This window comes from Oryzias latipes, chromosome 9, assembly GCF_053564925.1.
Source record: "Oryzias latipes strain Hd-rR chromosome 9, Olatipes_Hd-rR_3.1".
NCBI lineage: Eukaryota > Metazoa > Chordata > Actinopteri > Beloniformes > Adrianichthyidae > Oryzias > Oryzias latipes.
The window spans coordinates 27640627-27656154 of NC_136245.1; the positions used below are offsets into that span (position 1 = coordinate 27640627).

Consider the following 15528-nt stretch of genomic DNA (forward strand, 5'->3'; position numbering starts at 1 on the left):
GTAGAATAAGAAATATTTGCCTTTGGGTTGGGTGATAAACAAAGATATTAGGTTTCATATTACTAATAAAAGGTTCAGAGTCCTTGGTCTTCCAGGGATTTCTATATTTGCTATTGTAGAAATTTTGTGCTACATGTCTAATACAACATACAAGTTTAAAAATCCCTCTTAAGTCTCTTGTTTGCAACAGAAAAATCTTAAATCTCATGCCTCCTAATAAATTTAAGGTAGCATTTAAGGTTATCATTCATCACAGAATTGATCAATTCTTAGTTCTTGAAAAGGCGCTGAAATTTATCTGGTATATGCTTTGGTAAAAAAGTGATTTAAAAAAAATGCTTTTGAACAAAAGAAATAAATCCATCCCTTTTGATTTGTTTATCTTGACTGAAAAAAGTTGCAGATATTAAAGGAAATAACCTAAATTCACCAACATTCTCTGCAAATTAGAATAAAAAATGTTTTTGACTGAGTGAAAGGAGAAAATAATCTCAACACAAGAGCATGGCACAAATGGGTAAACAAACTAACACTGCACTACAATACAATACGTGTTCTTGTTTTCCATTTGGACGAAAGATGTAATGAAGTCATTTCAAAGAGTGCCGACCCAACAATCCTTATAGGTGAACATTACATACACAATTAATTGCAAAAGAAAAAAAAAAAGCAAAATTATTCACATATCTTTATTAGTTCTGTGGAATTTTAACAAATTAGTAGATTGAATTAAGCCAGAAAAATACTAGTAACATAAATGCAAACAATAGTTTTAAAACATGTATAAAATCTGCGGTATTTTGTTTTCTAAACAATGCAATACTGCAACTACATCACCTACATCAAAAGGAACATCATTTTTGGACAAGGTTGCTATGATTGCACCATTATGGTAAGCCAACAGGCTATCTACACAGTTAAAAAACACATAAAGGAAAGCTCAAATGGCACATATTTTCGCCGTCAGTTCACCATAATATAATAACAGTAATAAAGATGATAATACTATGTAATACTTTAAAGATAAGTTAATATTCTTGAGCAATATCTTTTTATGCTGGCATAAACAACACATATAAAAGCCATGATATTCACACTGGAGTCTACTGTAAATCATAACCTGGGTGAAGGACTACATATCACAATAATCCTGAATATTTCCCTTTGAAAAGGCAGACTCTGCACTCTTCTGATTTTTTTTACACTTTTTCTCACCTTCTCTGTTTAAATGAACTAGACAGAAGAAAGCAAGTGTCTTCCAAGATATTCACACACTCCCAATTAAATATTTCAGTCTTACAAGCTTTGATGTACATTTTTATGTACTTTAAACCATTTTTTAAAATATATCTTCCCATTGTATTGCCACTAGTCCCTCTGTCCTCAATCTCATAAGCTGAAGCTTTACAATATGTGTTGACACATGCACACACTTGCTGGCACACACTTCCCCTTGTTCACTCGCACATGCGTACACACACACACACACATTTACAATCTATAACTATTTTAAGTATTTTTTTCTCCTAGTGTAATATACATTCTATGATTTTCTTTCACTTTGGGGATACTGACAGCTATCTCAAACTTCTTGGCTAGCAATACACAGGGACACAAGTATGGTTATCTTTCAATTTATCCGTGTCCTTTCAGGTCATTTGATGTGAGATGGGAAAGCTGTGATAAAGCTTCAGCGGCCCCTAGCGATCATTTACTGTCATTACAGACGAACTACAGTGAAAGCAGAACCTTTTCAAGTCCAAACACCGTCTTTTGATTTAGTTAGGGCTGGTTATTGGCGAAATATACCTGTGTAAGTAGAAAATATAAACTCTGCTAATAATCTGTTAGGTCATGTATGTTTGACCCTGAGCATGAAATGCCTTGAAAACAGAATCAGGAATCATTGGAAATGTGCCCTTTGAGGTCAGCATCTGTATTATAAGTGTTGGATAACTTTTTTTCAAATGATTATTAAAGCACTAAAATATTATTCACACCATTTTTTTCTTTTTCATGTGTTCCCAGCATTAATAATTCACTATTACATGCCGGGAAAAATTGAGTAAGGCGCTGTCCGGCCAAAAATAGAAGCTAACATCACACACTCTGACTATTAATTCTACTTTTACATAACCAGTAACACAAACATACAATAAATAAATACTGTGTTATGTTTTCGTTGATCGTTTCTGACAATATCCCTGATTGTCTTTGTTCTTTTCTAGCGTGGACATTAAATGATGCATGTGCAAGTGCTGTCATCTTTACATGGTCATTTAAAACATTTCCCTATATCCATCAGTGTAATATACTTTCCATGAATACTGAGTATGTAAGATGCAGCAAAGTGCAGCTTGTAAAAGGAGCTTAAAATCTTTTTGACAGTTTACTATTTAACTGATTCATTATTTTAATAGTTGGCCCTTATTGTTTTCAGTTAGTTGTTTTAAAAAGTAGTTCAGACTGAAATGATATATTTTGATGGGTTCTCACTTGTAGTTTTTTTTTTCTCTTTACATGTTGAAGGGGTTCTGTGTGAGAGGCCTTGTCACTGGAAATGTGTTGTTTTCTGCTTCTAAATCTCTGTCGACTCGATCCTCTCAAGGCGTGAGGGTCCTGCCCAGGGAGGGGCAAGCTGGTGGAGAGAAGGAGGGCCCTTTTGGTCTTCACAAGGTGGGGACAGGGTCAGGGCAATTGGGCCAGAGAGGGAAGAAGGGCCAGTGAGGGAGGGGGGACCAGAAAGAGATGGTGGGCTAGAAATGGAGGGTGGACCAGATAGGGAAGGTGGACCAGAAAGAGAGGATGGACCAGAAAGGGGGGATGGACCAGAAAGGGGGGATGCACCAGAAAGGGCGGATGGACCAGAAAGGAGGGATTGACCAGAAAGGGGAGATGGACCAGAAAGGGGAGATGGACCAGAAAGGGGAGATAGACCAGAAAGGGAAGGAGGCAACTGAGGAGACAGGGGTGACAGAGCTTGTGAATGAGGTGGAGAGTTGGAGGACGTGGGGGAGGTGGTGGTGGTGGTTATGGTGGTGGTGGTGGAGGTTGTGGTTTGTTTGGCTCCCAGCTGGCTCATCCGTTTTTCCAGAGCCTGGTTCTTTTGCAGTGTCTCCACATAGCTAAGCTGCAGCTGTGCCTGGTATTTTAAAACACGCTCCTTCTCATCCTGCCACGTGTGGCGCTCCTGGTCAAAGTTGAGGGCCTGACGCTCACGTTGCTGCCGCTCCAGGCGTAAGGCAGCCTGCAGCTGTTCTAACTGCCTGCGAAGCTCTCCAGCTTCATCCCAGTGACCCTCCTGAGCCCTCTGGGGCTGATGGACATCCTGGCGCAGTTGCACATCTTGGCACAGTTGGGACTCGTGGCGTAAATGAGTCTCTTGACGCATTTGGGCCTCGTGACGAAGCTGTGCTTCCTGGCGAATTTGCGCCTCGTGACGAAGGTGAGCCTCCTGACGAAGTTGGGCATCCTGGCGGAGGTGGGCCTCTGGTCGGATCTGCGCATCCTGACGCATTTGAATGTCTTGCTGCATGTGGGCATCTTGCCGCTGCTGCTGCACATCCCGCCACTGAGCTTCTTCACGTTGCTGCCTCTCCTGTCTTTGAGCTTCCTGCCTTTGGGCCTTAGCTTCATCGCTCTGTAGGCTGAGCAAGGTGTCAGAGGTGGGGGTGAGGGAATGAGTCGAGGGCTCAGTGGGGTTTCGTGGGCAGTGCACAGCTCCCCACGGTGGCAGCAGCCCCGCCGCAGCTAAGTTTGGGCTCACAACGACTTCTGCTCCTCTGCTAACTTCACTCAGAGCACGCTTTAAACTGAGCACCTCCGCCTCAAAAACACCCAGCTTCTCTCTTAGGATGGACACCTGGACATAGAAAGACATGCATATCAACCTCAGATGAACAACAGTGAATTACATATAAAATTTGACATTAATGTATATGAAAAATCTACTTTGATCTTAGAGAATCTGTTTCCTCATAATCATTCAATTATGAAAAAAGTGTGCAGTGCTACTATTCTTACGTTTTCTGTAGAAACATCTTTCGCCTTTAAATCACAAAGTAAGCTTGAGACCATATGTCTGATAGCTATAGCTGACTGAAATGTGGTCATGCAGCTGAGTAATGACACCATGGATGGCAGCGAATCTACAACAGAAGAGTTGTAGAACAATAATCAAAGTTTTTCCCACAGTGATATGAAAGTTGCTTTTTGGTTATTTCTGTAAAAACGTATAAACTTTATTATCTTTTTTCTTTCAGTTTACCTCTCTGACAAACTGATTCACATTTCAAGCCATTAGTGGCCATATGCCAAATTAGCTTTGGCACATGCAGAGACTGGAAATCAAAACCTTAGAAGTGTACCAAACAGGATATTCAACAGTTGCTAAACCTCATACACATGACCCTTTTGCTCAGTCTTGTGTTTGTCCTAAAGTCCTACCTTCACTCCTACAATTCCCTCTAAAGAAAATCATAGGTTTTAACACCTACGATCTATATTTAACATGAATCATCTTTTCCCTGCAAACTCATGTGCTGTAGAGGAATTTTCTAGCTGGTTTACAGCTTAATTATTTTTTTTTTTTACGTAAGTAAAGAAGTTGAATAATAACAATAATAACTAACTTGTTATAAATAATAACAATTTGGGTCTAAAATAATTTTATGCTTCAGGAATGCTTTTGGAATGCACTGGAATCCATCCCATATCAGGAGAAACATTCAACCTAACCCAAAGGTGTGTTTAACATTAAAACACTGCCAAAGAAAAAAAACACAGTTTTAAGTTACAATATTGCTGGAGTCCACATCTTTGGCAAAATAAAATGACTAATCTACAAAGGGAAAATCAACCCCGGAAACTGGTGAGTCAGATGTGGCAATCTCTTTGGCTGGAGTTGTTTTAGTAAATGCAACATGTGAATCAGTGTGATGTACAGAAAGACATTTACTTCTTTGTAGTAGTTTAGTTTAGTTTAGTTTTTAGTTTTAGTTTAGTTTATTTACCCATTAATTTATTCTTATTTAAAATAAAGCAAAAACATTTAAACTTATTTCACATGATTAAAAAAAACGCTTTGAAACATTTGCAACAAATATTTATAAAACTAATCTTTTTTTCCCCTTTGTCACTATTTTATTAGATATGGTTAACAAATGTGTTTTTTTTCTGGGAACAATTGATGTCAACAGAGGGAATGTTTTCGACTAAAAAGTCACAGTTGATAGAAAAGAAAAGATACAAATAAAAGATAAAATTACTTTTACGAATTATAGCTAAGTCAGACTCATTGTTTTCTCTGACTGGATTTAATTGGAACCTTCTTTTCCCTTCTAATTGAGTTTTAAAGTAAGTTGGGCTTTAACATAAGCAGCTGTTAAGGTTTCCACTTCAATAAGTAAACATCAGCGGTGTCCGGATTCTCCCCTCCCTGTCTCTGCTCTGCCTTCCCCACAAAACACCAGGGCTATGTCCAAATTCCTTTACTACTTACTACACAGTGCACTATACAGTTCCCCATTTTGTAGTGCTGTCCGAATCTACAATTCCAAAATCGAGAGCCCTAGAAATTTCCCAGAAGTCTCTGCGAAAAACCAGTTTGGATCAATGCTCACTAGATTGGAGAATATAGACCACAATGCATTGCGTTTGAACAATTTTTGTGAAGAAATTGTATTTAAATGTATTTTTTTAATAAACCATCAACGTTTTCATCATCAGAACTAAGTGGATACATAAATAAAGGGTTTTTGCAAAACGCTCATATCAATAAGATTTTAACTTCATGAAATCGATGATGTCATATTTGCCATTATAAAAAAAAAAGTAATGAGCATGCTGTCCGAATTCCTTTTAAAATCCAGACTACAAACCTAGTTTATAGATTGTTAGCATTATTTTTACAAAGCCAAAGAGCAAAAATGGAGGGGTAAAAGAGTCGCATGTTGCTCTGGAACCTCAGACCCCAAATCTATTCACTATTCTATTCATCACTATCATAACACCATAATTTATTTTCAACTAACATTTACAAATCTAATAAGGCAAGGCAAGGTAAGTTTATTTGTATAGCACAATTTGTACACAAAGTAATTCAAAGTGCTTCACAAAACAGGAAAATGAATTAAAATCACAATACAGTCACAACAAGCGTCTGTCATGGTGGCTTTAAGGTGCTTTTCTGTTTTCTCTAGATTCACAACCCACCTCGGACAAAGTCCTCCTCAGCTCTCCCTCACACTTTTCCAGCTCCAAACACTTGGTGCTGTAGGAGTCCTTCAGGCCCAGCATGACCTCCTCCCGCTCTCTTAGCTGAGCGTTGAGCTCCTTCAGCTGGCCTCTCAGAGCCACCATCTCTCCAGCTCTCTGGGTCACCTCCGCCTGGCTCTCTCTCAGCTGCTGCTTCAGCAGCGAGATCTCACCAGCTTTCTGACACACCTGGAACATGAACGCCACACAAGTACCTTCAGTATTAAATTGTACAGACATCTGAATCTCTGACTTGATCTTTATGAATGAAATGTTTTATTCTTTACTTTAAACAATGAAAGTAACCAAAATAAACACATCTCACCTCCCATTTGGTCTCCTCCAGACGAGGCAGGATGTCAGCCTGCTCCTTCCTGTAATCTAGACACTTTCTCTCCAGCTCTTCTCTCTGAGCCAACAGAGCTGCCATCTCCTCCTGGAGCCTCCTCTTGTCCTGGGACAGGCGGGTTATTTGGGCCTGCAGAGCAGTCTGGGAGCGGTGAGCTCGACGGGTAACCTAAGGAGAAGTATCCACAAGGCTTTCAAACCACCCATGCAGTGTAATACTCAAATCTGTGTCTCCTTTGTTGAACTATAAAGCAGTGTTTGAAAAATGTACTTATCTATATTAGTTTTTATCATGGATTCACTTATAACAAACTGAGCAGACAATTTATAGAAAAAGGAAATTTAAGCTGTTGTAGAGACAGTGGCTCTGATGCAGAGACTGGAGGCAGAGCCATAGGTAGCAGAGCTGGGAGTGACGAGGACGGATAGGATCAGGAATAAATACATACAAACACATGCTAGGTGTTCTGGAGACAAATGCAGGAAGGGCAGATATACGTTTAAAGGAGGGACAGTGATTATGTTGGTGAGAGGACGCTGAGGTTGGAAATACCAGGAAATAGATGAAGACCAAAAGAAGGTTCATGGATGTCGATGACAATAGTGGAGCTGGTTTGAGAGAGGAGGACTCAGAAGATAGGGTTTGATGGAGGCAGATGATGAGGGAGCAGCCAAAAGGCAAAGAAGAAGAAATTTAGATTTACAATTTGTAACCCGTTTTGAGGCAGAACAATCAAAATTGGATCAAATCTAGGCAGACAATGATCTGCAGAGTCCATAGAGAACTGTCTTAACTGAGATTTAAACTTAATCTGCTATTAAAACAAAACCACTGTACAGGCACCATCTGATAAAAAGCTCCTCAACAAAAGACAAAAGCTTTGTTACAACTTTTTTTCTGTTTTCTTTTTTAGATATAAAGGAATAGATATTTTTAGGGCTTATCAGACTTTGTTTCTGCAACTTGGAAGATGTAAGGGGAAAAAGTGCAGCTTGTTGTTTTGTTGAAGTATGTATTGAGGTCACCTGCTGCAGACGTGAAGCATAGTTCTGCCTCAGCTCGTCCATCTGTCGCTCCCAAACACGCTGCTTCTCCTCAAACACCTGAATGATCGCGGCCTCACTTTGGTCCAGGTTTCTGCGCATGTGCTGCACCTGCAAGACAGGTGGAAGGAATCAGCAGCGGCCGGAGAAACAGATAAAGCAGACTAAATGTGACTTAAAAAAGAGACAACATTTTTGGCACCTCTGGAAGTGCAAGAAAATCCCAGATTTATCTCTAAAATAATAGGAAACTGACAAAAGTAAATAAAAGTTAACAGGAAAAACAATCAAAATCAGGCAATACCTTTGAATTGTTACAAAATATAATTTAATAGCAAACTCATAAAACAGGCCTTGAGAAAATTTTTAACTCTCTTTACTATTCTGTTGCACAAGTTTTTGAGTTATGTCATGCAATCAAACAGTTCCTTTACTTGTTAAGCTATGTTTACAACGCCCTCGGCAATGCGCTTTCATGAGACCACTTTCAATAAAAGTATTTGTAAATGCTCCTTTCGGGCTTTCATGTTCAAAACTCTTGCGTTCATGTTACTCAAGTTACTATGACCGATTTTGGTCTGTACCTACAGATTCACCCATTGAACTTGTATTGAAAGTTAAAAAAGACTGAAGCTTTACCAATCAGGGACTCGATTTTGATAGTGACGTTTCCATGGCATCCCCCTTTAAATCACGGAAGTGCTAACCGTTTGAAAAATGATCATGAAGGAGAAATTAATAATTGTGGTTGGTGCTCAGCCAGAATTATATGACACCAAGTCTTTCATATATCTGAATAGAGCAAAACAAAACAAAAAAGGCCTGGAGTAGGTTTTGACATTTTGCACCAACCCTCTTCCCGGGTACATGCTCGGTATGAACGTAGCTTCAGTGAGTCTTAGTTTGTTAGGGCACACCGCATCACAGCATCAACCTTTTTTAGATACCATAACTGCACCATAAACTCAGCATCCTTAAATTCACCTAGTCAAATCTAACCTCCTGCTCTTTTTCCCATAAGCGGTCTTCGAGGTCCTGGATGATGTCATCAGAGGAGGGAGAGGGGCGCAGAGGTCCTGGGGCGTCACCCAGGTGGCTCAGCCTCTGATAGGATGAGGAGCTCTTCCCTGATGAAGACCGCCCACTGTCTGATGCACTGAGTCCATTCTGGAGAGAAAAGCCGTGTCGTGACGAGATGATGCTACAGAAAACATGGCAACAGCAAACAAAAAAAAAGCAAGCGCAGCCGTACCTGGTAGCCAGGCTTTTCCAGTTTGTCCAGGCCTGCAGCTGCCCCAGCCATGCCCAACCTGTTGATGTGGCTGGTGGAAGCACTGAGTGGCCCCAAGACTGCTGGGGGGCCACAACCTGACCCAGAGCCAGTGTATGTGGGGAGGCTGGTCAGGGAGTTTCTCCCAGAATCTGACATCCCTCCCTGAACCACTTCAATACTATTTCCCCCTCCTTCACTCCTGCTCACCCTAACTGGACTGTCCTGGTCCAGGAGCAGGGCCTCTGGCACCTCCCCTGTGTCTACTGCTCCTCCTCCTCCTCCTCCATCTCTGCCTCTCCTGCCTACTCTGCCCTCAGCAAACCCTTCACCTCTGGCCTCAGTCTTTCCCTCGCCCCCGGCCCCTCCCGCCTGGCCCACCAGGTTCTGCATGGAGTGGAAGCTTTTCGGAACCACCGGCTTGAAGGCAGATGGACGAACTAGACCAGAGCTGCTCTGCATTGCCTGTGAAGTCAATAGGAACACAAAAACAGAAGAGTAGGGTAAAGTCAACACACAAGCTGAACCTCAAAAGGGTTAAGCTATTTTGTAGTGGCTGTTGCATTGATAACATTCATGTGTTAAACAATAGAAAGGCACAAATCTGGTATAGATATAGTGTTTACGTGAATTTAGAGAAGCTGGGGAGGAAAACAAACTGAGAAACAACTGAAAAAAGTGTCTAAATAATGGCTTTCAGGTTTGGTGAAAGGATACATTTTGGGTTGGGATAAAAGATAAAAAATGTGGTTAATAGCTGCTAAAGTGGCTCTGATAAAGAAATGCAAGATTGCGGTTTTAGCGCATTAAAATAAATATATTACTAAGGAAAACAATACGTATAAAATCTTAATTAACTTGTTGAAAATACTTTTTAAAAAGTCTTTTTTATTATTAAATCTCTGCTATAGGAAGTAAATCCACTGAAACACCACTGAACTGGCAACTGTGGTGACGAGGCTCTTTGTAACAATTAATCGACTTAACCAGATCCATCTGTGTGAGGCAAGGTTTTAATCAAAACAAATCGAATCAACTTGTACTTTTGGAAAATCGTTTCAAAATGAAATAAATAGATTCAAATTGATATGGGAAAATACTTTATGGATTGAGGTATGTTAGGTTTTTTACCATAAAAACGACCAAGTGCATCACAGCGGACAAAACACATGCAATAGCGGCAAAATATGATCAAGTCATCATTCCAGTTCGATGTATGGAAACATTTTGAATTTAGCAAAGACTTGTGACCGTACTGTGTAGTAGAATGTTCTAATGTTTGTGTTATTCTGATGTGGAGAAACAACAGTGGGCTGAACTATAGGAAAATAAAATGTGAATGGATTTGACATTATTTTTGTTTACTTGTTTGTTTGTACACATATTTCATTTTGGTTATTTTATAAGAAATAGAAAGAATCTGGAAAACTGTACTGTTCAATACCCAGGTATTTTACTCAGCGTCACACTGGTTGAATTTTTGGCTAAAGATTCTGGATCGTTCAAAATGGACCAATATCAACTATGAATTATATCGACAACAACAAATTATGAAATGAATCCAGTCATTGTTACCCCCCTACACCTATAAGGTTAATTACCTGCTCCAGTTTCCCTGACACTGCCATGATCTTGGGTGGGTTATGGTTTGGAGGGTTATGGCCGGCCAGATTGTTTTCACTGTCAGTTCTGGCGGTGGCCATCTCTCTGTTATGGTGGTGGTTCACGCCAACACTGGTCTTTTCGCTCACTCCTCGACCCACAATGTTCCCACAAACGTCCAAACTGGCCGCGTGCATCTCCCGCTCTCTTTCCCTCTCCATCCTCTCGTTCTCCAGCCTTTCCCTCTCTCGCTCCCTCTCTCGTTCCCGCTCTCGTTCCCTCTCTCTCTCTATCTTCTCTCTCTCTATCCTCTCTCGTTCCCTCTCCCTGGCCCTCTCCCTCTCTCGTTCCCTCTCCCGCTCCAGCCTCTCCCTCTCCACCCGTTCTCGTTCCCTCTCCCGGTTCCTCTCCCTCTCACGCTCCCTCTCTAGCCTCTCCCGGTCCCAGTCTCGATCCCGATCCCGGTCTCTGCCCCTTTCACGCTGCCTCTCCCACTCCCTGTCCCTTCTTCCAGCTGCATTGCCACAGTCCAACTGGTTGTTGTTGGAGGGGGCGGTCATGGTACATTCAGTGTTGGTGGAGGAGATGGTCTCTGTAGGCCGGTCAGTTCCAGTGCAGGTCCCAGTCCCGATACTAACACTTCCTCGTTCATCGCTAGAAGCCGTCCCGTCTGATATAGTCGCTGGGGGGCGCGGCAGCCGCTCCGCACTGCAGCTACGGTCGGCAGGGCAACGGCGAGAGAGAGGAGGAGCTCTGGGCAGGGTGGTCCTGGTGCCCACGGACTTCATGGCAAACTCCTGCTCTCCTGCCACCCCACTGCCAACACTGCCCATAGTGGAGGTCAAAGGTCAGGGATTAGAGGTTAGGAGTCAGGATTTGGGAGGGTCACAGAAACATTTGGAAGTAGTGTGGGTCATCACAACCTAATGCAGGTAGTGGAGGGACACACACTAGAGAACACAGAAAAATGAAAGCAGTTATAACAATACTGTAATTGCATAATAACTGGTCAAACAGTAACAGATGTAGAATAGACTCCAGCCCAGCAGGCAGGGGCAACATGATCCTCCTCCCATGATAAAAATGAAAAGGTCAGACTGATCAATCTGGACATCAAAGTGAGTGAATAATGAGGACTAAACGTGATCCTGATTATGGCGATGACTTTGTATGTTCAGAGTTTGAATGTGATGTAAGGACTCGCTGATTTTCTTTTTTTTCTGGTGGGATGAAGAGATCTAATGCATAAAAATGGCTGATTTTACGTTAGTTCACATACCTGAACTGGAGAAGAGAGCCATTTAATGTGGGCTGTTTGTTTCTTCTGTTAATTTTTTTTTTTTTTTTGGCCTTAATAGATAAAAAAAAGAGGTCTAATCCCTTTCAAAACAAGAGCAAACATAGCTTGAACTTGTAAAAAAAAACTTGCGTGCTGTTAACCTCTTAAGACCCAAGCTAATATTGGAGCTAACCCTGTACACACACAGTCACAGGGCCGCAGTAAAGCAGAATTACCTACTGTGGTAATCTACCCAAAATGTGATTTCCACGTATGTGGACGCCAGGTCTGAAGAGGTTAAGATTTCTGCAGACCAAACTGTTACAACATAGTGATAATAGAGCGCAATATTGATGCATTTGAGCTAAAACCTGTTAAATTACACAAAATTTGACTAAATAATATTAAATGACAGCATAAATCCAACTAAATTTGCTGATAGTTTGGTTTAAGACTGAAATACTAATAAAACTGCGGCATCATGTGAACTGTGTACATTTATTTAAATACCAATTCATAGCACAAAACACTGTCCCACTACAGATCTGTTTACAATAAGCAGTTATGAAGCTTTGCTAACATCCCTGAACTACAGTTCCTGTAAAAAAAGGTCAAAACAATATTCAAACTACAAGGAAAGTCTGCAACAGTTCCTGCTAATAGTGTAGAATAGTTTAAGCTCAAAGTAGTTTAAAAAGAAAAAATCAAGGTTATTGTAGTTTTTCTATTTTGGCTCACGAAATGACCTCATTTTCACACTAAAATTTTGCTTAGAATGCTAGAAATTGACTTTTGTGTCATAATTAATTCCAATTTTTCAAACATTTTGAAAAGATCGTCTTTTTTAAAAACAGAAATTTAAAATCATTTTTATGGGATTCAATCGTGCATTAACAACAACATTCTTAAAAACAACAACTTTTTAAGGAGTTAACTTTTTATGCTCTAGATCAGCAGACATGCCTATAATAAAAAATATAAAAACTTGGAGACCTTAAAATAAAAACCAGTCATTTAGCACAAATACAAGTTACATATGATATTGGGGTCATTCCAGAATTGGGGAACATTTGAGCTTCACAATTCATGAAAATTAAATGTCCACTTTTCCAATTTCTCTCTTTCATATTTATCAATAATAGGTAATAAACATTCAAAGGATTAATCAGCTCAACTTACAGAGCAATTGTGGAATTTTTATTACGTTATATATTTGATGTTTACAAAACTTGGTGCAACCCTGTTGCCCTTTTTCAGGTAACATGGTTACAGATCTATACTAACATTAGCTTTATCTCAAGAGTAGAAGTTAGTTGTTTAGCTAGCTGTTACTGATGATCAAGAAGATACATTTACTAATGTAAATAAGTTTTATAATAGTCTTATTCTGAATATGTGTACTTCAATCAGACACTCAATCAAGGTTGACTTTGTTATAAAAACACGAGAGGAGATCTTTGCTCCACCCATTATTTTGGAAAACTGATTGATGATTTCAAGTCCAGCGTATCATGTGATTCTGTTATTTTCGTCTTCTGCTATGATTACAAGGGTTTTGCTAACAGGGTTGCGTGGGTATTGTGGGGCACATGTTCCATATAAAATAATCATTATTCAAAATATTTTGTCTGATAAATGAAATGTTCCCATGGTTACATGGGAATTAAAAACAATTAATAGCAAAAAAGGAATTTGAAGTTTAAATTTAACTTTTTTTATTTGAGATTTAATTTGGTCATTGGGGGTGAGACAAGGGAAAAATTACATTTTATGCAGTACTCCAGATTTATTTAGTATTTTTAAAACTATTCTATTTAAAGTTTTCATAGATAAGGTCTCAATATGAGTAAATTTGGTCAGAAACTATGTGTTTTAGTTTTTTTTTTTTTTTAAATATGATGGGTAGGACTCAACATATCTTCCAATTCTGGAATAACCCATTTAAAAAACAGAATCCATCCTCCCATTGGTGATCTACAGGGGATGCAACTCTGCTACCTGAGACCCCTGCTTGATCCCATGTTATTTCTTCACATCCCGTGATCCATTCAATGTTTCTTAGCCGTCATAAATCAAAATAACCATTTTCAAAGAGTACCGCCCCTATATAACTTTTCTACAATAAACAACACCTCAGTTAGATTTTGAACACAAAAGATTGAAAATGATAGATAGATAGATAGATAGATAGATAGATAGATAGATAGATAGATAGATAGATAGATAGATAGATGAATGCACCTCCCCTTCACATGCCATTTACAACTGATTTCCTTCCATTTGGGTGAATAGTAGTAGTAGTAAAATGCAGTGGGTATATATATATATGTGCTGCTCTGCCTCCATCCCCTCCCCTCACGACTCCCTCGCGCTCCCTTTTCTCTGCATCCCTGGGCGGCAAGGGCGGCATTAGCTGCATCAAACCCTGAATCCACTGCGCTCCCAAACAAAACCCGGCTAGGCCCGTGACAAAACCACAGCGCGCGACCCTCGCCGAACACAAAAAGCGCACCAAATGAAGGCTGATTCAAATGCAAAGCGCCATTGACATTGACGTCGTATCATGCAGTAGCTTTGATTTACCGATTGTAGCCTCCTGGCGGTCCATCATCAAAGGCTACTCACTATTTTGCAGTTTGGCGGTTTGTAAGATGGCAGCCCTACAAAAGAGTTTGGTAGCGTCAGTCCTTTTTCCACCAGGCTTTGAATTATCCTGCGCCGCCGCCGTGCCGTGGCTCGTTTCTATTAGGGATGCTTTCTTCGATGCTGTCAGCGTCGGATGCTGATGATGGAGTCGGTCGGTTGATACGCGCATCAGCTGAGAGACACACACCCACCTCTGGCCCCGCCCCTCTGGCTGAATGTTACAAACGCCCCCTTTTGGCAAACCTCCAGTGCACTTCAACTTCAAACAAGCAGCAGTCGCGTTCCTAGTACTCAAGTAAAAGTAAATAGTAGTCATTCAATTAGTTATAATAGCAGGGAAAACAAAAAGTAACTGGAGGAAAAAGCTATGACTCTATCTTAAGGCACTAAATAAAAATGGACAAAAAAGCATCAAATAATTAAAATAGGTCTGCATTTTTTTATAATCCCATTTGTTTTAAATAACTGAAGATTTTTTCGATTTGTTAGATAAAGCCTATAAGAATTCAAGCAGAAAAAGCCCAATTATTCCTAAAACCTTTTTTTAACTAAATATTGAATAGATGGAAAATCCACATTTTTATAGTAATTTTGGAATAAAAAGACCTTTAATGATCTCAAATAGTACAAATGTTGGAGCAAAAAAAAAAAAAAGTAGAACAAGGTAACCCATTGTATATCCTGTTCATCTTGTTTCACTAATGCCTAAAATGTGAAAACTGTACACACGACTCTGTTGTCACTTGTGCCAATTTTCCAATTTGGTACAACATTCGTACGTTTCAGAATCCTATTCTGGTCTTGGTTTTTGTGCTTAAGACTTCCATCTTCCTGTCAGTGGCTTCCACGGTCTGGCTTTCACCACTGTCCTTCATACAAGCCTCTTGTTGGGATTTTGGAGGCGTGCTGCTTGTTGGAGTAGTTTTTGATTTCGTTGCTGTTTCCGTAACCATCGTAGTTTTCTAGCATCGGTTGGTTAGCTCTCTGCCAAACCCTCAACCTGGAGGGCCAGTGGACTGCTTTCAATCTAACCTCTACCCTTCAGTCTGTCTGGCACGGGAGACCCTTGCCAGGAGGTCAAAGC

General features: G+C 40.2%; 1 protein-coding gene across 4 annotated transcripts; it reads right to left on the bottom strand.

Moving 5' to 3' along the window:
• Positions 1–675: 675 nt before the first annotated feature.
• lzts3b (leucine zipper, putative tumor suppressor family member 3b) lies at positions 676–14583 on the bottom strand. 4 transcript variants are annotated; one of them, XM_078953160.1, is made up of 8 exons: positions 14382–14583; positions 10519–11344; positions 8900–9382; positions 8647–8814; positions 7630–7758; positions 6581–6772; positions 6214–6444; positions 676–3862 (listed from the first exon to the last, which is right to left on the bottom strand). In XM_078953160.1, the coding sequence occupies exons 2-8, from the start codon at positions 11305–11307 to the stop codon at positions 2579–2581; spliced, it is 3276 nt and encodes a 1091-aa protein (XP_078809286.1). In that variant the 5' UTR covers positions 11308–11344; positions 14382–14583; the 3' UTR covers positions 676–2578. The 4 variants fall into 4 exon arrangements, with proteins under 4 accessions (XP_078809286.1, XP_078809284.1, XP_078809287.1 ...); XM_078953158.1 differs by having other exon boundaries at positions 10519–11469; positions 14382–14576; XM_078953161.1 differs by having other exon boundaries at positions 14424–14563.
• Positions 14584–15528: the final 945 nt, after the last annotated feature.

What these genes read in the sequence shown, in the direction of transcription:
- lzts3b (XM_078953158.1), bottom strand. Translation starts at nt 11,352, where the DNA reads ATGGGCAGTGTTGGCAGTGGGGTGGCAGGAGAGCAGGAGTTTGCCATG. An exon ending in TATGGGAAAAAGAGCAGGAG is followed by an intron (nt 7,759 to 8,646) that starts GTTAGATTTGAC and finishes CCTGTCTTGCAG; the next exon opens with GTGCAGCACATGCGCAGAAA. An exon ending in ATGCTTCACGTCTGCAGCAG is followed by an intron (nt 6,773 to 7,629) that starts GTGACCTCAATA and finishes ACTTCTCCTTAG; the next exon opens with GTTACCCGTCGAGCTCACCG.